Source organism: Triplophysa rosa, linkage group LG2 (assembly GCF_024868665.1).
Source record: "Triplophysa rosa linkage group LG2, Trosa_1v2, whole genome shotgun sequence".
Lineage (NCBI taxonomy): Eukaryota > Metazoa > Chordata > Actinopteri > Cypriniformes > Nemacheilidae > Triplophysa > Triplophysa rosa.
In genome coordinates, this window is record NC_079891.1 from 20249649 (window position 1) to 20274810 (window position 25162).

General features: G+C 38.2%; 1 protein-coding gene across 3 annotated transcripts in view; it reads right to left on the reverse strand.

The window, feature by feature from the left end:
* The window catches only part of stard8 (StAR-related lipid transfer (START) domain containing 8), a 75099-nt gene that overhangs the window by 44892 nt on the left and 5045 nt on the right, over positions 1-25162 (reverse strand). The window contains exon 1 of one of the 3 annotated variants that reach the window (XM_057358242.1): positions 879-1173. The exons of the other annotated variants lie outside the window; for them this stretch is intronic. Coding sequence (XP_057214225.1) covers positions 879-915 — 37 coding nt within the window. The 5' untranslated portion in view covers positions 916-1173. Of the gene's footprint in view, positions 1-878; positions 1174-25162 lie in introns of those variants that run through there. 3 annotated transcript variants of the gene reach the window in all.

The following is a 25162-nucleotide window of genomic DNA, read 5'->3' on the forward strand; positions in this document are numbered from 1 at the left end:
TGAATGAGATGAAGATTCATTTCTGGATGCTAACAGTACACGTCTGGTTCTTTTCAATAGATACATGCCAAGAATCTCGCTAGGTTTCTGACTGAACATCACATTGTGCGCAGGCCAGACACGTGAATTATTTACAGATATGCTGTTAACGCTTTCCCCATGTGTCTCGTATCAATTTGGGGTGTGTCTGGATGTGAAATAGGAGAAACACTTTAGATAGAGGCATCTGCTGTATGAATAAATAGCAACTGTTGAGTGTATATGTGTGTGGAAGGAAATGTTTTCTGCGCTTTAGATGTGTGTGTGTGTTTGGCTGAATACGGCTCATTGTTCTTAGCGGTTCTTTGGTTTCTCCCAACAATCCCACAGTCCACCTCCATTTACCACAAATACACTTCTCCTTTACTTCTTCTACTAATCCCGCTTTCTGCTTCCCCGTCTTACGCATATTGTCGTCTCCCAACAAACAAACAAATGTATGATTAACATTCTTCATTGACTGCCATCAGTTTTAGGGTTTAAAGGTTAAATTCTCACTAAACTCTGTGCTTTATAAGCAGTGGGGTGTTTCTGTACCAGTTTGTTCTGTGGCTAGCTATTAAATACAACAGCTCTAATCCATACGCTCACACAAACAGACACAATTTGTTGTATATGTGGGATTGGCAATGAAATCAACAATTCCCCTAGGATCTGACGGACGACAATAGAAACATCATCCTTCCTCAAATTTGCGAGTGATACACCAAACCACATGGTCAACATCATCCATCATCAGTCACACCTTTTTTTTTTTCAAAACTTTAGCCGGTTGGGGACACTTTCATATTGAAACCTCAACCACATGCACAGATGAAAAAAGCGAGGTTAAAACTCACCATGACCCTTTCGATGCTTTGGAGACGACCTCTCCATCCTAATCGCTCAAACTCCAGAGGTCCAACATTATGAAATTTTTACATTCAGGAAACACTCAAACTCGCCTGAAAAAGCCATTAAATACACCCAAAGCCAACACAGGTTCATATGTTCCCAAAAGAGTCAACCAGAAAAGTGTTTTTTATCCAAACCGGGCCATTCTGAACAGTCACGCTTAGTCAAATCACCTCAGAATATCGGAGTAAGATCTGATGTACTGCGGTGGCGTTATCCTGAGGGGGAGGGTGTGGGGGGGATTGGCCCTTCCTGCCACTCCCCCACCCACTTACACCATCTGGTTCCAGAGACCAAATGTTCTACCCTACAAAACTCCTCCTTCGCGTACCACACTTCAGAGTCTGTGCGTGTTTGTGTGCCCTGACATGCCAAACGCGCTCAAACGCAGTCATCAACAAAGGCCTGTCATTGGTCTTATTAGAGTTGTGTGTGATTCAGCCCCGGGGCAGTGTTGGGTGCATCATAAACTTGTTAAACTTGGGGAAGGGAACAAACCAACAAGCTCAAAACCCACCTGCAGCATTTAAAAAAAGGTGCGCATGTGTTGTTTTGGTTTACAATTAATAAAGGGGTTTATTTGAGAAAAAAAAACAGATAACTCAGTTTTTTTTTAAATCGTGTTTTTTATTGTGCAAACTGCAGTTGGGCTGTTTTGATTAAGTAATAATAACTCAAAAAATACAACTAACTAACACAATAAAACATGATAACACAATAAAAAACATGATATTCTGTTTTTGCAAATGAACTCTTTAATTACAGATTTTGGCATGGTGCTGAAAAGTAATAACGCATTTCAAATTGGGTTTTTTGTAAATAATGCTGAGAATTTTGAGAATGTGAATTTCTGCCATTATTTACTGATCTGAAACATAGGAGAAAATTTCGGTCAGTTTACACAAAGTTTTAATTAATTACAAGTAGGGATGCTCATATTGACCTTTTAACCGATAGTAAACATTTTGACCGGTTAATACTATCAGTTAAACTATTTAAAAGGTATGTTTATTTTAAGTTAAATAATATTAACAATATTTTTTTAATAATACGTTTTTAAATAACTATTAAATCATACATGTTTTTAGTTTTCTGTATGGTGAAAGAAAAATATGCTAAACATGTGTTAACTCACAGAACGTGTAGACGCGTGCGACCTGGTGCAAATGCCCTCCGAAACGTTTTTGAGACAGATTAAAATCCGATCACGCAAATCACTTGACAAAACTGGACAAGTGTAATTCATCTGATTGTGGAGGCCACATTTGTCAGGGTTTTACTCCTCCAAACAGAGTGCGTCACTGGCAGCCTTGCTCAAGCTCAAAGAAGACATTCTCTGTCTTCCCGGCGTGTCTACACCGCAGCGAAATGAAGCCCAGCAAAGCTAATAGCAGAGCTACTGCAAGGGAATTTAGGTGCTAGCCATCAATTTATCCTTTACATAAACTTATCTCATGGATGCTTAGCATCGGCAGCCCGTGTGCTTTGGAAAGGAGAAGAAAACGTCACGACCCGTGGTTTCCCTGCCTTCTTTTTGACGTGACGTAAAAATACGAATGTGAAATATGAAATATTTTTGTATTTTGGCTGGGTATAGCAGATCGGATTTATATCTGTTTAGCTTAGACACATGCCCTCTTTGGATATTAATCCTGGCAGGTGGAAAGCAAATGAAAGGCGATTCCTCTGGTGTTATCTCTGCATTCCTGGACATATCCGTGCCACCTGAAAGGGTGTTTTCTGCCGCGGGTTTAATTGTCAACAAGCTCCAGACTGTCACCACAACACGTAAACATGTTACTTTATTAAATAAAAACTCCCAAGTTTTGGATTGAGGTAGGCCTGCTATTTTTATTTGATGAAAAAACTTTGACGGAAAGAAACTTTGCCAGTTCGTCTGTGTTTTCCTTTTGTCATAACTTGTTAATTATTCAAGTTATTTTCTTGGCTGTTTATTTTATGCTTTGGATTTATATTATTTTTGTTTTTCTCTATTGTCCAAAACGCCGCAGGTTCGTGAAAATGCGATACTATGTGAATGCAGGTGCTGTTGTTGATCTATTCGTTATGCTGTTTGCATGTTAAAATAAACCTGTGGAAAAAATGTTTGTATTTTTAACGTGTCACAGACCCTCGTCAACTGTAGCTGCGTCTCATTTCGAAGTCTGCGTCCTCCGGATGTCGCATGCGAAGGCATATGAGACGCAGCATGTATTTTTATTTAATTCCAATTAATAAGTTAAATCTTATCAGTTAACGGTTAATGTTCGGATAACGAGTGCCGGTTCTCGGTTAGGGAAATTAACCGAAACGAGCATCCCTAATTACAAGCGTTTCATTATTCACCAAAACAGTGTAAACTTAAAGAACACAGTTTTCACTGTATTATCTCAATAAAGAATTGTTGAATATTATGGGGAAAAAGTGAGAAATTTACTATGTTTCTTTTGAAGACATAAGTGAAATAAAAGACTAGTAGTGGGTTCTGCTAGTTGAGACTTAATTCTGATTGGATCAAATTTCAGACAATCTTGTAATTTCCTGTTCCACTCAATTTGATGTAATTCCTTGGGTCCTATGAGAGCGAAGCAAGAGGAAAGGAGTGGTGGAGAAGGACAGACGGTTCAGGAAACAAGGGATCAGACAGGAAATCACAAAGGTATCACTGCACAAAAAGGGCGTGGCTTTGTCATACACGCATCACTTCCTTTTCTATGGGCTTCTTTAATGTCTACCAGACACGAGACGTGCAACAAATAAACACATACTTGCACCAGCGGAGCAACATCTCAGACAGGTGCAAAAAGACAAGGCGAATGAAACAGACAATAGGAGAGAGACAGACGATGTAATCTAAAATAGGAAATGAATGACAGTGAGTGACTCAGCTTTGACCTCCCATTCCCCAAAGACTGATGGACACCAAAATACTGAGAAGTCAATCACAGTACGCTTAAGGCAACATCAACTCGCTTACTGTGACAAACTGAGCGGAAAACAGCCATGACTATCTCTCTCTCATGTACACACACAACATCACTTTTAAAACATATGCACATCTATAAATACACAACATGAGCAATATCACCTCACACACATACCTCTACACACAGCATTTCCACTTCAAACACATAAACACAGCATGAGTACCTACAGTAACACACACACAAACTAGCAAAAGGATGGAAAACCACATGAAAATCAAAAGCTGCCTCAAACACTTACGAAAACCATCTGCTGTGTTGCAGATGCATATTTGTGTGCATTTTTAAGCAGCGTGTGTTTAACCCATTACAAACCCATATATTTATAAAGCAGGTAAAATTTTAATTAATTTTGATAAACGATCCAAAAAGAGCATCCTACTAACTCTTGTGCATACACAAACCCTCCGATCTAACAGTCAAAGAGTTTATGTATGCTGGGTACATACATGCATGCCCAAATTTTCACACGCCATCATTTTGCAAATCACTGCAGAGGCAACTTGGATGGCAAGCTTCTAGAAGCCAGGCTGCTATTTTTTACAGGAAGAAATCCAGTATCACACGAGAACTCCTGTCTCATGTATGACATTTACATACGTTTACATTTAGTCATTTAGCAGATGCTTTTATCTTTCATCTCACACAACATTAGTAGTTTGTAGACCAGACTTCTTTCTATTGAAATATTGCGTAATGTGTAAACCTCCATTGCCGATCAGTTGTGTAACGTGCACACAAAAGCAATTAAATGCTATCCCAGACAGTCACATAGTGTGAGAAGAAAAATCATGCAATATGTCCCAGCATTAATCCTTATATGGTCCTCGTTTCCTGTTTACACTACTGGTATTTGGGGTCAATATGACCCCAACAATTGATGAAGTAGGGCTGCATGATAATTTATTTCGATACCACTAAATCCTATTGAAATCAAGCTGGCTGCGATATGCAATGTGTCGATATTTTTTTTATGCGTAGCTTCTCCGTGAAGCACGTCTCTGGGATCAGTAGGAAATGCTGCTCGATCTAAAAGCAGTGCGAGTTTGAGTCGCTTACAATGTGCATTTGTAAAAGCAACACCCGTCAAACATGATCATTATAAATATACTTTATTATCATAAAAATACCTGAGGAGGCTTGAGGATTAGTGATGAAAACATGTCCTTGGGCATTTCCTAGATTCTAGAACGTGTTATGGTCTTCTGCAGTGCATATTTGGAGATTCCACATGAGAGCGCCCTCTGGCTTTCGGATGCAGCAGCATTTTCCCATACTTCACTCAAAAGCTGTGCAAAAATCACGTGATATTTATCGTCGGTTTATCGCGACAGCCCTATGATGAAGTAATTGTAAAAAATATATACATTTTTAACCAAATAATATATACTTTTTTGTTTACTTCTCATCTATTGATTAATGTTGTGTTTTGGGAGAAATTAAGTACTTTTGTACCTATTTACCACCAAATTCCTAAACTATACCATTAGCTTGAATGTGAAATCTGAAATTTTTATGAAAAAAATCACTTAAATTATTATCCAAATTTAATTGAAGTTGTTTATGGACATTGATCTAGGTCAGGAGTCTTCAACTAAAATTCCTTGAGGTCCAGTAAACGAACCCTCCTTACCAGCCGAGGTCCGGACAATTAAATACCTAAAAATATGAATAGATGTTTTTTTTATATCTATACGATGGCATAACGATGTCTGACAACAATATAATGAAGGAACATGTGCAAAATGCCCTAATCTCTAAACCTGCACTGAACATACATTCATTTCAACATCAACAACTTTAAAAGAAAACTAAAGTGTTGTTTTCTGCTGAAATGAGATCAGGGTTCCCACACTTTTATCAACACAAAATTCAAGGACTTTTTCTAGCACATTTTGGTCAAATTTAAAACTGTGTTTTTGTGCCATCGCCGGGCACTTTGGGAAAAGGATACCATTTTTTATGATTTCTCTCGTCACACAGAACCATTTCAGAAGTCTGTTAGCAAAGGGTACATGCAGTCACAGACATAAATAGACACCGCATTGAAGGCTTTGGCCTGTTGCTGTTATGGGTTCAACAATGCTGCCATATTGGAGAGGACAAGACATAAACAAAAGGGAGCTTCTTTGAATAAAAAGCAATACATAGATAATAGATAGTCAGACTTAGAAAATTGTTCATTGTTTTGAGGAATTTAGAAAATTCACACTGGTCAATTAGTGATTTGGCTTATTTTTCATAGTAACTGTGGAGACATTCCAATGCAAGTATGGGATACTGTACAGTACAGGCGCCCGCTTATTATAGAATAAAGGACTAAAGCGGAGACAAGTATCACACAGAAGGGGTTTCTTTTGCGATGACAACCGACTGGCTGTACATTATCTTGATTTTAACATGGCTACTTGCCTCAAGAGCAAATTATATCATGTATTATGTATTGATTTTAAATATTTTATTAAACCATTTCTAACAAATGCAAACCTACTGCAGGGAAAACATGTTTACTTTTGGTTTTTAACCAAGAAAAAAGTTTAAAAAGACAAACATTCAATTTGGTTTAATCATTTGTAAATATAATCTCATATATGTTATTATTATTGTACTTGTCAGAATGATTGTGCATTATTAGTTTTGATAATAAACAGATGAGAATGCCCTCAAGGAGCTTAATTCAAAGGGTTCTGCCCTTCAAAGGTAGTACAATATAAGTGAGTTTACTTCTGTTTGGAATTCGCCTTTCATTTGAATATTTTTATTTTTAATTTATTTATTTAGCATTCAATGTGACAAGTAATCAACGGTGACCTGAGGAGCGCTATGTACACTCAATGTCATCTGTCAATCTGTGTAAATAGTGCTCTGGAAAGTTTCAAGACATTATATAAAATAAATTGTAAATAAAAATATATGATATTACTGTATGATGATTATTATTACTGTTATATTCAAAATTAGGTACAAAGCAGTTTCTTAAAGATACAGGTCTCTGACGCGTGCAGGAATACACCAGCATTCAAACATTTCATTCCATCACGCTGATATGGTGAACTTGATCAAAAATGACTGAGCGACTTCAGACACAGCAAGCTCAAATAGCCAAACCTCCGCCCAAACACACAGCAAAAGTTTATTACTGCAACAGATAACACTGCTGGGAGCATGTTTTTGTTTTCGCTAAACCAATGCTATCTAGCTAGCATTTCAGTGTTTCTTAACATCCTAAAAACGATTCAAACTCTTAAGGCACATTCACTGACAAGAATAATGATAACTAATGAAATTATTCTTTAAATGAACGTAGCTGAAAAAAACGTATTTAGCAGTGGTTTAATACAACATATGTTTGACTGTATACGATGATCTTAACCATTTTGCTTGATGCATAACCTGCTGGTGTACTCCACATCTTAACTTTGATAAAACATATTTTTATTATAGCTCAAGTATCGTTGAATTTGCACTTCTCTGGCATTGAGCGAGTTAAATAACTCCACGCCTCTGACTGTTTTATGCAGGACTGCACATGATCACGATCCATCCGCTCAAAGCCTCTTTTTTTAAGTTCTTCCCGCTTTCCCCCAGATCATCAGCGTTGTTTTGTTCTGGCTTCGGCAACACACTGCGATGCAACTAACAAAATCTAGTTTGTTTAATTTAAGCACTTTCAAGTACCTATGTCTGTTTTCAAATACTTTCCAGTCCTTGAATTCATATGTCAGAAATTCAAATACTTTCAAGCACTTTCAAGAAGAGTGGGAACCCTGTGAGATTAACAAATAGCAGCATCAAGTTGTGAATGATCATCCTCTGATAACATTTCAGCTCTTCTTGTGGTTGTTGCAGCTGAAAGGGGGGGTTGTTTAATTTTTTTTAGTTCATGTCTTTATTTTCCTTCTAAAAGTGTTTCACAGAAGCCTCCATGCACTCTTTTCCTTTTTTCCCATCAGTAAAGGGCTTTTTATGTTTTCCTAAGATCCACTGTATTCTTAGGGATCATTCATATATGTTGGTTTTTGGGCAGTAAGTGAGTGAGGGAGGACCCGTGTAGATCGCTCCTACTGGGCTTTGAGCTAATATATTTTCCGTGTCCTTACCTCGGACTGCTGCGGGTAAGTTTCTTCAAAGTGTCCACGTCTAATTTCATAATGCCGTTTAAGGTTTCCAATTTTGACAACCGCAACAGACTCCGAGCAAATGAGACAAACCGGTCTCGACTCGAGTCTGTCTCGACTCTCTTCACTCAACGACATCTGAACTAGTGACAGTGCGCATATGTTAACTGTCCGTGGCGCCGTAGGACCCAAACTGCTACTGAGCGGACCTTGATGTGCCTGGTATAAATTTTATTGCATTAGAAAATAATGTTAAGCGTTCATTTTTTTTTTTTATTATGTCAAAAGTCTTTGAGGTCCGGACAGACGCATCCCGCGGACCGCATTCGGACCGGAGTCCGCTAGTTAGTGACCCCTGATCTAGGTCTTAGGTGTAGAATTCTGCCATCTGCTGGTTAGAGATAAACCTAAAAGGATTTCAGTAATAAAAAAATATTTTGACCAGCAGAGGGTCATGGAGAGCCATTCATTTTACTGGATGTGGCCAATTGCTTGTATCACAACTTTTGTGATACATTTTGTGAATTTATGTATATTTAAATGATAGAAAAGAGATAAAAAATAAATATTCTTTCAAATAGTCAATTTTTTTAGTTTTTGATGCATTTTGAAATGCCAGCTTTGTAACTTGTGCGCCTGAAGATCTCCCTGGCCCTGTGGAGGTAGGTGTGTGTGTGCGTGTATGTATGTGTGTGCGTGTATGTATGTGTGTGCGTGCGTGTGTGTGTGTGTGTGTGTGTGTGCGTGCGTGTGTGTGTGTGTGTGTGTGTGTGTTCGTGCGTGCGTGCGTGCGTGTGTGTGTGCATGCGTGAACATGTCTTTTCTACATTGCATTTGAGCTCTAGTACAATGTCTTCATTTCGGTTTTAAAATTTTCAGATTTATGCCAGATTCATTGATGAAAAAAATATTTTTTCGCATTTCCCATTCATTTTCAATTGGGGTCATATTGACCCCAAATACCAGATTAGTAAAAAACTATAACAGATAGGAATAGATCCTAATATAGATAGGAAATGTAGAAAAGTCACAAAATCTTATTCCACTGAGAAGAAGGGAACCATTTTGACCTCCAACTTGATTGGGGTCATATTGATCCCAAGGAGAGGTTGAGGCCCGTTCACACAAAGGATGATGACTATAGCGATGAAGATTAAAGATAAATTTATAACAATTTTAACTTTAAGAGAATAACACAATCCACACCTATAACAATAGTGAGGAATCATATCTTTGGGATCACAGTTGCATATTAACAGCAAATTAAAATAGCAATTTAAAGCGGCCATTCCCCCTTGATGCCAATTTTCAAACTTTAGCTAGTGTGTAATGTTGCTGTTAGAGCATAAACAATATCTGCAAAATGATAAAGCTCAAAGTTCAATGCCAAGAGAGATATTGTCAGAATTTGCTTTTCAAGGACTACAGAGAAAGGCTGGAATCGGACTACAGCCCTATACTACCCGAGTAAATGATGTCACTATTCCGAGTTTTTGAAAAACCTTCGCCCAAAGGAATATTCCAAAAAAGGGGCGAGGCCTTCCTTAGAGAAGAGGAAGAGCCGCTGGAGTAGTGTTTGGTCAGTGTTTGGTACAATCAGAGTTTGTAAACATTTGACTGAGCTGCGCAATTAATTACTTTCACCTTCATCACAGTCCTACAGCTGGTATTAAGAATTCTGTTACACACATTCTAAGATAACCAACAGTGAAATAACAGCTTCCATGACTTAAACTTCGGCTGTGAAAGCTGTTCTGTGTAATACACTGATATTGTGTGTGTGTGTGTGTGCGTGCGTGCGTGCGTGCGTGCGTGCGTGCGTGCGTGCGTGTGTGTGTGTGTGTGTGCGTGTGCGTGCGCATACCTCTAAAACACTTCTATGAAACGTCCTTTGAAGTCCTGCTTGCAAATGTCTCCTAGTTAATCTGCTTGTTTTATTATCCAATTTAGGTCCAATATAAAAAGGCAAAACTAACGCTTCTGTTATTAGTGTTAATTAATATAACTGGTCTGACCCAATCGGTCTGGTGTCATTTCCCTCGCCATACGGAAAAAATTGCAATCTCTAACAAAGACTGACGTTTCCACATGCACTAGCAGACATCCGTTACACTTTGATCGATCCGCATGCGTTTAACTGATGAAGTGAAGTTGACACCATTGTTACCGTTTACTGCTAAAAGCCAAAGCTTATGAATACACGTGAACTAGGGCTGGGCGATGTGTTTAAAAAAAAAGATCGATTATCGACTTTAAAATCATTGCGATGTCCGATAATATCGGGTGTGTTTGACTTCATGCAACGTTGCGCAGACGATCAATCTGCGGATACGGACCGGGAGGGAATTCGTTCTGGACCCGCCAAGTGCCAAACAAACACGCATGCACATACACACACACACACACACAGACACGCTACGCGCACCACAAACCAGTGTTGCAGTGACTTCTTTCATTAGGTAAAGCGCGTAGATAAACCATAGCTTTTATGCAGTAGAAAAATGTTGCAGGTGTCTTGAAATTTCATTTTACCCGTCAGAATATCCTACCAGGCACACGCACATCAATGTTACTTCATTTTTTTGGGCTATAAAATCATCCTACCTGTTTATTTTATACTGTTACGGGAATATGATAGTGTATTTTCGTTGTTAAATCATTCTACATATAGTACAATTTGATTGGGTGTTGTGCTGTAAATTAATCCTACATGTTTATTTTATGCTGGTAGGATCTGACAGCTGTATTTACGCTGTAAATTTATTTTATGTGTTTATTTTAAGATTGTAGGACTATCTATCTGACAGGGTATTTTGCATTGTAAAATCATTCTACCTGTTTATTTTTTCGATGTGGTTTAGATTATATTAAGTTTTGCCCTGCGATAGGAAAATCTGACAGGGTAGGACCATTCGAACACCGGTACAGCCCCGCGAGCTTGAGGTTTTGCTTTGCCGATGCAGCTCGTCTTTCTCTTGATCTATCTGTGCAGCGACCGACAGAAAACAGCAGCACTTTAAACTGACGTTTCCAAAATTCTGTCACTGTTACTGACTGCCTGGGCATATGAACATGAATGTTCACGCTAAAGCCTACATCGCATGATAATGTTATAACGCGTATTTTCCATTATTATCAATTATCGTCTGGTATCTGTATGTTGTAATCGACATAGGGATATTTGCAAGACATCGGCGATATACTATAACGGGGTGTCCAAAGTCAGGCCCGCGGGCCAATCACGGCCCGGGGATGAATTTTAAGCGGCCCGCAGCGTGTCTATTAATTTGTATTTAAGGCGGCCCGCAACACAAATCATGCACGTTTTACAATGTCAACAGAAGGTGGCAGCACTAGATTTCAGGGCCAATTGTAGTGAGAGGCCGAGTGAGTGACAGTTAAACCGTTAGGATGCCACAATGGCAATGTCAAAAAAACGCAAAGTTGATAAGGAGGGCCGTCGATTTAATGAGCGCTGGAAATCTGAGTATTTTTTTACAGAGAGTCGTAATAATTGCGTTTGCCTATTATGCAACGAGACTGTATCGGTTCTGAAAGAATATAACGTGAAGAGGCATTACGAGACAAAGCATGCAAACTCATATCAGAGCTTCTCCGGCAGCGAACGAGAGGATAAAGTTAAACAGTTAGAAGCCTCTCTAGTTGCCCAGCAGCGATGGTTTATCAGGGCAAAAGAGTCCAATGAAAACATTACCAAAGCAAGCTACGAGGTGGCAATCCTTATCGCTAAACGTGGAAAACCTTTCTCTGATGGCGAGTTTGTTCAAGATTGTGTAATGAAAATTGCGGAAAACATCTGTCCAGATAAGAAGCAAGAGTTTGCGAATCTTTGCCTTGCTCGCAACACTATCGCATGGAGAATTGAAGAAATATCATCCGACATCAAAAGACAAGTGACAGAACGCGGGCATAATTTTTATCATTTTTCTTTGGCATGTGATGAGAGTGTTGATATTTCAGACACTGCCCAGCTGCTCATTTTTTTGAGAGGAATCGACGAGGACATAAACATCACAGAAGAGCTGCTGGACCTCAAATGTATCAAGGGCCAGACACGAGGTGTGGATTTAATGCAGTGTGTGTCTGAAGCAGTTAATGACATGAAACTGCCCTGGGAGAAATTAAGCGGAATCGTTACCGATGGGGCGCCCGCTATGACGGGAGAAAGAAGTGGATTAGCATCACTGCTATGCAACAAAGTCAGCGAGCAAGGGGGCAATGCCGTTAAACTACATTGCTTAATTCACCAACAAGTACTGTGCGCAAAATGTCTGAAGTTTGATCATGTTGTTTCACCAGTGGTAAAAGCCATTAACTTCATTCGTGCCAAAGCTTTGTACCACCGCCAGTTTCAGCAGTTTCTCTCTGACATAGAGGCGCAATATGGAGATGTTATTTACCACAACGATGTAAGGTGGCTTAGTCGGGGAATGCTCTGCAGCGTTTTTTCTTGCTTCGGAGAGAGATAGGCCAGTTTTTGGACGAAAAGGGACATGCAATGAAAGAACTGTCGGACCCTAAGTGGCTCACGGACTTTGCGTTCGTAATTGACATTAACAAACACCTGAATGCATTAAATGTCAACCTTCAAGGAAAAGACGCAGTGGTGAGTCAGCTGTATTCACACATCAAGGCGTTTGCAACTAAACTTCAACTGTTCAAAACACACCTGTCACAGAGTGAAATCAACAACTTCACATTTCCCTGCACTTAAAGAAGTAATGGACTTTTTCCCAGAAGAAACAAGTGGGCAAGTAGGGAATTATGCAGAGGTGATCGAAGCCCTCTTTGCTGAGTTTAACTGGCGTTTTAAAGATTTTACCATAATCGAGAAAGATATGCATCTCTTCGCGTCTCCTTTTTCCGTGGATCCCGTTGATGCTCCGCATGAACTGCAACTAGAGCTCATTGACTTGCAGTGCGATGATGAGTTGCTGTCATCATCAGCTCTCGCAATTAGACTTTTATCGACAACTAAACAAAGAGAAATTCCCCAAACTGCGAGCACTTGCCAAGAGAATGTTGAGCATTTTTGGGTCCACGTACATTTGTGAACAGACTTTCTCTGTTATGAACTTGAACAAAAACCGTTTGAGGTCCAGAATAACTGATGCCCATCTGCGAGACATTTTGCGGGTTGCGACCGCGGCTGTCCAGCCAGATCTCGCAAATGTGCTACAGTGCAGATCGCAGTTCCATCCATCGCACTGATTTGTTCAGTTTTCAGGTGATGATTGTTACAGTGTTACCTGTTTCATTCAATACTTAAAATGTATTATTTTCTAGTGTCACTAAGCTCGAGCTATACATTTTCATCTGTACATTTAATCCATATTTTACATTAATGCAGTTTACGTAATTGTTTAAAACCCTTGATGTTTTGTTGAGTTTGCAGGTAATTGTTACAATGTACAATAATTTATTCATTTTTTACTTGCCACAATTTGTTGAGTTATAACTTTCTCTCTATACATTCTATCCATATTTTTATACTAAATCAGTTTGTAATTGATTAAACCCTGATGTTTATAGGCCTATCATCCCTCCATTGAGGTGTTGAATTTGCATGTGACTGTTAAAATGTTACCTAAAATCTTAACCTTTTACTGCTACAGTGTCGCACTTCGTTTGAGCTATACTTTTAATACACACATTTTCATCCATATTTTATTAAATTTATGTAACGCTGATGTTTTGTTTTTATATGTGCTCTGACCTAAAAATAAATCATTCTTAATTAAGAGTTAAGACCATGATTAGCATAACAATAAAATGCACAAAAGCATTAAAAAATAAAAGTATACGGCCCCCATGTGTATTGACAACATGGAATCTGGCCCCCTTAAGAAAAAGTTTGGACACCCCTGTACTATAACATCATCACATCGCCCAGCTCTAATGTTCACTGAGAGGGGGACCGGCCAATCACGCCTGAGAAGCGTAAGCTCACTGATATGGTATGGATGGGACATCTTCAGACACACGCTCTAAGTGGGGAACCAATCACAACAGACCTGGTCAGCTTTACCAATCAGAGCGTTTCGGAAGGAGGGATTTTATATAGACCGGAAGAAATTCAGTCGTTTTGTTAGAAGAGGGACAGTGGTGAACAATAGACTTGAAATATGTGAAATATAAAGCTTTTTTTTAAAAACTAGAAATATGAACATCCATTGTTAAACACGCAAAAAACAATCAAAGCTTCAAAACCAGCAAAAGAATGGCTCGTTTAAAGGGATATTTCACACAAAAAAAATCTGTCATCATTTACTCACTCTTGTCATTTCAAACCTGTATGACTTACTTTTTTCTGCAGAACACAGAAGATATTTTCAGGAATGTTGGTAACCAAACAGCGACGGTACCCATTCACTTCTATTGTATGGAGTAGGGATGCACAATAAATTATCAGCCATATCGGAATCGGCCGATAAATGGTCATTTTAATGTTATCGGTATCAGCTAGGGCTGTCACGATTATTAAATAATCGTCTCATCGCGATTGTTTGACCTCATCGCGATGGTTTCAGATCATCGCAATTATTGCATATCTCTATAGAAGACACTAGGGGGAGCTGTAGTGCATCTGCATATTGCATATTTTAGTGCATACAGTATATTGTAACTAACGCATGGTAATACTTGTAAAATGTACCACCACAACACAATCACTTAAAAAAAAAAACTAAAGCATATACCATAAAAATAACCTGCAGTACAATTTAATATTATTTCAGTGTGAAAACCAGTCTACCAAAATCTCATTAACATAGAAGTAAACTTTTATTGTAGTCTTGCAAGTGAGAAAAAAACAGACTAGAAGCTTTTCTATGACTGATAGTATTTTAATGGTGGCTTCAATTCACCCTGATCAATTTACTTCATTTACAAGTATTTGGTGGTTGTATTATTGACAGCTAAAAGCCTAAACCTTAAATATATGATGACCCATTTTTTTCTGATGTATTTCCAAGAAACATAGTCTTTATATTCAGAACAATATGGTCGTTTCAAAGTTGAATAAAAAAGTATGAGAATTAAAAGTCAAAGCTCTTAAACAGACAATTAATCGCCATAATCGTCAAAGCTCTAAAACAGACAATTAATCGTCATAATCGCAATGATTTATTAGACAATTATTCGTCAGCCAAATTTCATAATCGTGACAGCCCTAATGGTAAGTTTCATTCTGTAATTGAGCTTGAATATTACACTCCTTGATGATGATGAAATTCAGTTATTAAATACGCGACAAGTACATTTCTTTGCTTTTATTTCGTTCCACACCATGATCAACCCTAGAATCGTTACACAAGGAGACAAACCCAAAAAGCAAGTAACAGAGATGCACAGCAGTGTGTATATCGAACACTAACTGTAACAGAGACAGTATACCCGCAGAGCCGAGAGGATTTTTCCAAAAACTGACGGGATATAAAACAGACATTGAATACATACAGTGGCTTGCAAAAGTATTCAACCCCCTTCATTTTATTCACATTTTGTTATGCTGCTGCCTTATCTTAAACTACTTTAAATGATTATTTTTTTACATTAATCTACACTCCATGCACAATAATGACAAAACAAAAAACTGATTTTTGACAGCTTTGCAAATTTATTAAAAATAAAAAAAAAATAAGTACATTGCATAAGTATTCACACCCTTTTCTGGGACACTTGAAATTTAGCTCAGAAGCATTAGTTTTGCTTGTTAATGTTTCTACACTTCGAGTGGAGTTAACCTGTGCCAAATTCAATTGAATAAGTATGATTTGGAGCGGCACATACCTCTCTATAAAGGGTGCAACAGCTGAAAATGCATATCAAAGTAAAAACCAAGACATGAGGTCAAAAGAACTGCCAGTAGAGCTTTGAGACAGGATTGTATCAAGGCACAGATCTGGGGAAGACTTCTGAAAAAAATCTGCTGTATTGAAGGTTCACAGAAGCATGTAGCCTCCATTTATCCTCAATGAAAGAGGTTTGGAACCACCAGATCTCTTACTTGAGCTGACCTCCTGTCCAAACTGAGCCATCGATGGAGAAGGGTCTTGGTTAGAGCGGTGACCAGAAGCTGATGATCACTCTGGTTGAGCTCCATGATCATATGTGACCCTGGATCACAAAACCAGTCTTAAGTAGCACGGGAACATTTTTAGTAAAAGACAAAAATACATTGTGTGGGTCAAAATGATCGATTTTTCTTTTATGCCAAAAATCATTAGGATATTAAGTAAAGATCATGTTCCATGAAGATATTTTGTAAATTTCCTACCTTAAATATATAAAACTTTATTTTTGTGAGTGGATGGTCTGCCACAGTGCCCCTGATTAACAACTTCAAAGGCAATTTTCTCAATATTTTGATTTTTTTGCGCTCTCAGATTCCAGAGTTTTAAATGGTTGTATCTCAGCCAGATATTGTCCTATTCTAACAACTCATATATCTATAGAAAGTTTATTTATTCAGCTTTCAGATTATGTAAAAATCTCAATTTCGAAATATTGACCCATAAGACTGGTTTTGTTGTCCAGGGTCACATATATGGAGATTGGAGAAACTTACAGAAGGACAAACATCACTGCAACACTCCATCAATCTGGGCTTTATGGCTTAGTGGCCAGACTCAAACCTTTGCTCAGTGAAGACACATGGAAACTTGAAATATGCAAAAACATACTTCAACGAATCTTTCAAACTGTCAGAAACAAGATATTCTGGTTTGATGATTCTCAGATTCATGCATCATGTCTGGAGAAAATCAAGCACTGCTCAACACCTGTACAATATCGTCTTAACAGTAAAGTGTAGTGGAAACAGCATCATGATGTGGGGGTGTTTTTCAGCTTCAGGGACTGTACACAAAATACGGAGATAATGATCATGAAAACCTAGCCCAGAACAGTCAGAACCTCGGACAGGGCAGAAGGTTCATTCTCCAACATGACAATGATCCTAAGCACACAACTAAAACAATGCAAGAGTGGCTTATGGACAACTCTGTCTATGTCCTTGAGTGGCCCAGCTAGTGCTTGAACCCAACTGAACATTCTCTGTAGAAACCTGAAAATGTCTGTCTACTGATGATCTCCATCCAACCTGACAAGAGTTTGAGAGGATCTGAGGAGAAGAATGACAGAAAATTGCCAAATGCAGATGTGTAAAGCTTTTCACATCATACCCAAAATGATTTGAGCCTGTAAAGGTGCTTTAACCATTTTCTGAGTTGAGGGTGTGAATACTATGCAATGTACTTATTTATGTTTTTTATTTTTAATAAATTTGCAAAGCTGTCAAAAATCAGTTTTTTGTTTTGTCATTATTGTGCATGGAGTGTAGATTAATGTAAAATAATAATAATTTAAAGTAGTTTAAGATAAGGCAGCAGCATAACAAAATGTGAATAAAACGAAGGGGGTGTGAACACTTTTTCAAGCCACTGTACATGAATCCCTAGTATGGAGACAAAACCAACGCAAGTGCTTGGGTGCCACTGTTGTTCGTTTACCAACATTTCTTCAAAATATCTTCTTTTGTGTTCTGCAGAAGAAAGAAAGTCATTCAGGTTTGAAACCTTGAGGATGAGTTAATGATGACACAATTTTCATTTTAGGGTGAACTAACCCTTAAATGGCTTGCACATTTTCAATACATTGGCACACACTTTTGTCCAAAGCAACCTACAGAACCTTCAAGATATACTGTACATAACATTACATTAGTATACATTTTTATTTTACATCTATTATTCTTGGTATGAACAGGCCTTACAGATCAGGGTGAAACGAAAGTAGGACATAAGTCTCATACTAAGTCTGACTCAGTAACAGAAATAATAGTGAACACCTATTGCATAATTCTATTTCCATCCTTTATATTCAATATTATAAAAATATTAGAGCGCTTCCATTGACACATCAACATATAACCACTGAAATCCTGAAACACTGTAAACTTGTACACTTGCCACCAGCTCATTTGGTCTAGAGTTCTAAGAACAGCTGTAACTTAAACACACAGTAAACCCAATAGCGCCCACACAACTTCTGAAGATGTTTCTGTAGTTATGATTAGCATCTGCACTATTTTGCTGAAATGTACTACATGCATTTGGCAGACGCTTTTATCCACAGCGGCTTACATTGCATTGTCGTGGCCTAATGGTTAGAGAGTTGGACTCATAACCAGAAGGTTGCCGGTTCGATTCTCAGGGCTGGTGGGTAATGACTGAGGTGCCCTTGCAAGGCACCTTACCCCTACTTGCTCACCGGGCGCTGCAGTGATAGCTGCCCACTGCTCCGGGTGTACGTGTGTTCACGACTTGCTGTGTGTGTGTTCACTACTCTCTGGATGGGTTAAATGCAGAAGTCACATTTCGGGTATGGGTCCATACCTGACAAATAGGTCACTTTCACTTTCAGTCAGTCAGTCAGCTTCCTCTTGTAGAATCTTGTGAGCTGTTTGCAGTTCATTGTTTATTTGCTTTGTAGTACATTCAGACCCTTTGGTATCTCTGGTACCTTTGGCATCTGTCTGTTGTGTTGTGCTATTCTCACAAACGTTCTTGCAGCGGAGAACAGAAAGGTTTCTTCATTTTACAGCTTTCTGATCAGATGATAAAACAAGTGTTTAGCCACAAAAAACTTTATCAAAACCACAGTTATTCTACAGAATACTGAAGACGATGAAAGAGATGTTTTTGTTTAAAATGATAGTTCACCCCAAAATGAAAATTCTTCTCTAAAACTCTAAAATTTCAAACCTGTATAACTTTCATCTGTAGAACACAAAATATGTTTTAAAGAATGTTGGTAACCGTACCACGGTGGTACCCACTGGCTTGCATTGGTTGTTGACAATATTCTTCAAAATATCTTCTCGTCTTCTGCAGAACAAAGAAAATTCATACAGGTTTGAAATTACAAGACAGTGAGTAAATGATGACAGAATTTTAGCCAGACCACTAAAACCATGCGAATGAAGAGACCTACCTAACAGGTCAAGATCCAACTAAGATTTCATCCACACAATCTCACACGTCAACGCTTCACTTTCAGAAGTAACCCACTGACAGCAATATGATCCAGCATTTGTCCCTGTTCTGTCAAATCCATCAATCTAAAGCAGCATGTGGAAAACATGCATCCAGTTGCAGCAACACGACTACAATAAAAACAATGTGACGATAAAACATTTGATTTTCTATGTTTAGAATAAGATTACCGACATCCAATATTTCTACACTTAGCTACAAAGGTCTCATCATGCTCATACAACATTAAGAAACTGAGAGAAAGGAACTAACTTATCAAGCTTCGTTGAGTAATATTATCTCTCTTATTTACTAGCAACCAATAATGTCACTGCAGAACATAAAAATACCTGTCAGCAAAGCCTGTTTGTTGCTTCATTATCCTTCATTTTTGTAGTTGAGCTAAAGGAGACTCTTTTCTCACTAATGTTTCAATAAACTTTTGATTTAATACAAATTCTAAAGTCTTATACAATACTATTATGAACCATTAGCTGTTTACAATTAAAATGGATTTAATGGTGTTTTACTGGTTCCCATTGGCCAGATAACACCAACAGAACCCAACAAAACCACTAGAGACTATTATAGTTTCCACTTAAAACAAATACAACAGCCAATATGACCAATAAATCCTGTGTTGTAATTTCTCTGATGGTTTCTGTTGTTTTTAGCAGGGATGCTTGTGTGTAAATATTTATTACTAGAATACTATCATTTCTAGTGTTCAAATGTAAAAATGCAATACGGCATACTGCTATCATGGGGCTTACGAGCCTGTAAATGTGACTTATAAAATATTACCAAAATGTGTGCTGATATTTAGGGCTGCAACAACTAATCTATAAAATCGATAATAATCGATAATGAAATTCGTTGACAACGAATTTCATTATCAATTATTTGGTCTGTGACGTCACTTGCGAGCTGCGCAGTTATAAATCAAGCGCGTCTTCTTCCCTTTTAAAATTACCGTTTAGATGCGTCTCTCCGTGCAGCATGAGCTGCGCAGTTTTAAAGTCAGACGTCTCTCTACGTGGATGCGTCTTTTCGTGCAGCGCGAGATGCGCAGTTTTAAAGTCCCACGTGTCTCTCCCAGTGTTGGGGGTAACGCGTTACAAGTAACGTGCTTTACATAATCAGAGTACTTTTTTAAGTAACGAGTAATGTAACGCAGTTACTTTATAAATTTACATATCAATACTCGAGTTACTTTGTTTTTCAAGTAACTTAAGTTACTTTTCAGTCTAATCATTGATTTATATGAAAATTTTTTGTTGCAGAAGTGAAATTCTGAATTAAAAGTAGTGTAGACATGATCGCACATGCTTGCACAGAAAACATCAGAGTGTTGCCATGTCTGCAGTGCTGCAGTGTTCCGGCTTCGTTTTGTTGCGCAAATCTGGCAACCCTTGACACAGCGATGGGAGGCCAGAGCTAAGATGCGGAGCTATAGTGTGGCCGCACTCGCCACCATGGACAAAATGCCTGCAAATTCCGGTCATGCTCAATAGACAACTTTCAGATCGTGAAATTAGCGCGAGTCACGAGTCGCAACAGCAATCCATTGTCCTGCAAATGCTGATCATGTTTGGAAGATAACTTTCAGATCGCGAAATTAGCGCAAGTCATGACACGCAACAGCAACCAATGGTCACATGCCTCTTGAATGTAAACATAAGCTGTGTTCGACTGTTTGTGGCGCTGCACGCACAGACAGATCTGCAGATTTAAAATGGGCACGGTCACTGTTTAAAGAAGGGTTGGGGAGTGGGCGGAGCACGGGAGAAAGAGAGGAAACAACTGTCATCTGTTAGTCTCCTCACCAAATACCAGCATAAATACAACATAATGTTAAATGTCATTTTCCTCTCAAAATAATATTATATAATATTAGTAATATATTATATATTAGATTAATCATAACTTCTTATAACACTATCGAGTTGTTTTGGCTCAACAAAGTGCTCAGCAATGCAAAGAGGGTCTGTCATATCACTTATACATTATTTTTAAATCCTAAAAAAAATCCACCCATATTTGCCGGCCAAAAATCCTCCTTTTCCCACACAGTGTTATACGACTAGTGATGCAGCGATTACCGTGGTTCACTATTAACCACGCTTAAAAACGTCACGGTTAATTAATCGTAAAGGCTCCATTACACTGCATGTTTCTGTTGCACGGAACAGAAACGTTGCAACTTGCACAAAATTAAATCAAAGTTACACCAGCGGTGCACCAGAAAGAGCCGTGCTTATCAGAGACACGGAGGCCACGACACACACTAGATTAACTATGGCAGAGAGACCAAACAAACAGCCAATCTTACATGTACATTCGCAATCAAGGCTGTAGCGGTGACAGTTGGGCTTTCAGTGCAATATAAACAAACAAAGCGGCCTGTAAGTTAACGGAGTAGCACACCGGACGACAAGCGTCGCTTCGAGGACGGCTAACAGGATGCATACATTCTGGATGCATACATTCTGGATGCGTACATTCTGGATGCGTACATTCTGTACGCGCAATCTCAAATTCAAAGTCTACTCCTGATGCAAGTTGAACCAATTTAACTTATTTTATGCTATTATTTAGTGAATAGGCTCTTTATCACGTTGATAAATCCATTATAGTTTGCTTTAAACAAAAACAGTGTGGAAACAAAAAGCATGTGATCCGTGCACACTAGCTCTTAAAGGGACAGCAGCATAATAAATGTATCTGTTTTAATGCTCATCAAACAACAAAAAGCTAAGACAAAACAGACTCACTGCTCCTGACTGATCAACTTTAATAACTTTAATATGGTTTGATCTATATTTCAGTATACTGTGAAGACTATGATATGTTATTTTACATTTGACTCCTTTATTCAGTTTCTGTACCTAATAACCAGTTAGACCAACCTGAAACACCTAAAAAGCACTTTTAATTTTATTTGTGTGTTTGCTTTATTACATTTATTTGTGCTATTGCTCATAATTTGATCATTTTTTCTAATTTTATTACTAACTGATTGACTATTATTATTAGAGTTAGGCTAATAGTTTTATGGTATTATGATCTTATTTATTAAGATTGCATAGGTTAAAAAACAAATTAATAACTAGACATTATTATTTATTTATTACTTTTTGTGGCGGGCAAGTAAAATTTTGGTCAGGGCCAGTAAAAATGTAGAAATTAATGTATGCGTAACAATCGTCATAATTGTGCAACCGTGATTATTCCTCAAATTATAATTGTACCAACCAAATCTATAATCGTTGCATCCCTATATATGACTGGAAACTACTCTGCTGTCCCAAAAGCTCACCAGCGCCATCTTGTGCAACTAGCCGCGCTGTTAAAACACAATAAATATGGAGAGTGACACCGAAGTTAGTAGGGCTGTGTATTGGCAAGTGACTCCCGATACGATACATATCACGATAGATGGGCCACGATACAATATATTGGTATGTATTTCGATACGATACACATTTGCGATATATTGCAATACTTTAAATAGAAAATGTAAAAAGTAGAGCTAGAAATACAACATGCTGTGCACCACCGGGGGTTTTCTGTAAGGATAAGTGTAAAAACATCCCTTACCTCTGCAGAGTGGCCATGATGTGCGATGCATGGACCTTTAGATCAGAGGTTTGGGTTCTCAAACTGTGGATTGCGCCCCTCAAGTGGGTAGCACAGGGGAATAAGGTGGAATAAGGTGGGTCACGCAAGTCACTTGGCTGTTGTGGTGCATTACAGTTAAAACACTGAACATGGGCAGTATAAAACCCCTGGTTCATCCGTGCTGTAAATGCGCTGGTGTCACATCCGTGAAAGCACAATAAATGTCATTGTTACTTTTCTTAATAAACTTTTTGTCTAATGCACTGTCTGCAGTAGCCAAGTGACTTGTGTCATGACTTGCGAAGCCTACAAACAGCATTATTTTATATAACTCATTACTCCATTACTTATTTTGAAAACCAAAGCACACCCACACATCAGCTCTGAGTAGACATGTGCCCAGTTAACCGCGGTTATCACTAAATCCTGCTGAAACTGAGCTGGCTGCGATAATGCAAGGTATCGTTTAATTTATTGATGCTTAGCTTGTCCTTGAAGCACGGCTCTGTGATCAGTAGAAATGCTGCTCTATCTAAAAGCAGTGCGAGTTTGAGTCGCTTATGACGTGCATTTGAAAAAGCAACACCCGTCAAACATGATCATTATAAATATACTTTATTATCATAAAAATACCTGAGGAGGCTTGAGGATCGGTGATAAAAACATGTCCTTAGGCATTTCCTACTACTACGTGTGTTATGGTCTTCTTCTGCAGTGCGTATTTGGAGTTTCTGCATGAGAGCGCCCTCTGGCTTTCGGATGCAGCAGCATTTTACCGTACTTCACTCACAAGTTGTGCATAAATCACGTGATATATATTTTCTGTTAACTGGGCATATGTCTAGCTCTGAGAGCTCCAAGCGTTCTTATATTTTTCGCCATGCTCGCTTCCACTTACTTTTGGCCGTATGTATATGACATGATTTTTAAAAAATATTGATAGTAGAGGTATCATTATCGATACACTATCAAAAAAACAAAATATTGCGATAGTTACATGTATCGATATTTTTGCACAGCCCTAGAAGTTAGCAGTGTCAACAGTAGGCAGAGCTCTGATGAGGTGGACTGGTGAGAAAATAATTTGAAATGTGTTTTTTAAAGAAAATAAAGGTGTTATAGACTATATAGGATTGTTAAATGCATTACAGTGTTAAACACTAAAGAACAGCAAAGTCTGGAAAAGCATGAGCATCAGTTAGGTGAGAAAAAGTAACGCAAAAGTAACGCAAAAAGTACTTTCAATTATTTTCCACAAAAAGTACACAAGTACCGTATGAGTTACTTTTTTTATAGAGTAACTCAATATTGTAACTTTTTACTTTTAAAAGTAACTTTCCCCAACACTGGTCTCTCCGTGCAGCGCAAGGTGCGCAGTTTTAAAGTCAGACGTGTCTCTCCGTGGATGCGTCTCTCCGTGCGGCACAAGTTGCGCAGTTTTAAAGTCAGACGTGTCTCTCCTAGCATGCGTCTCTCCATGCAGCTCGAGGTGCGCAGTTTTATAGTCAGACGTGTTTTGCATGCATCTCTTCAAGCTGCGCAGTTTTAAAGTTTAAAGCCGAGAGGTGTTTTAAATGACAAAATTTAAGATTATATTAGTAAAACCCAATTTGTGGCGTTTGCACTTTGCAAAGTACATAATAGGCCAAATACCCTGATTTGGTGGTTTATTTAGTTCAGAGGTGGGAAGTAACGAAGTACATTTACTTGAGTACTGTACTTAAATACACCTTTTGAGTATCTGTACTTAAGTTTTACTTTTTCTGTTTACTTTACTTCACTACATCTGAATGACAAATATCTCACTTTTCATGGCACAAAAAATTATTTCCTTGGCCGACCCTCCCCTCGCTCCCACGTTTGGGAGAGACTATTGTCAGTTGCTTCGAATAGTATGACACACCTGAATCAACTTACCAGGTGTGTTAATTATGGAGACATTCACAACAGTTTGGGAGAAGGCTAATGAGTTCAGTTGTGTATACTTTTCCCATATCTGATTTAGTTATTATAAGCAAAAGATGTAATTACATTTTATCCGATTAATCGAAAAAATAATCGTCCAAGTAATCGATTATCAAAATAATCGTTAGTTGCAGCCCTACTGATATTCTGCAAACATTCTACTGTACGTAGAATCAACACATGACAACAATCTTTTTATTCAAATAAACACGTCGTTTTCTTGAAACACTCTCTGGTGAAAGATTTGTCATTACCTGATTCTAACACATGATGTTCATCACAAGCTTAACATATGTTTACCCAATAAATCAAACAAAAGAGAAACTTGCTGAGTCAGAGTAATTCTGAAACTATGTACTGTTCCTCAGTTTATTGTAGAAATGTATCCAAAACACAACTCTCTCTCTCCCCTGGGGCAAATAATTAAAGACAAAACAAGTCCACAGACTCAAAAAGTCCACTTTCATAAAGGTTAATTATAGCA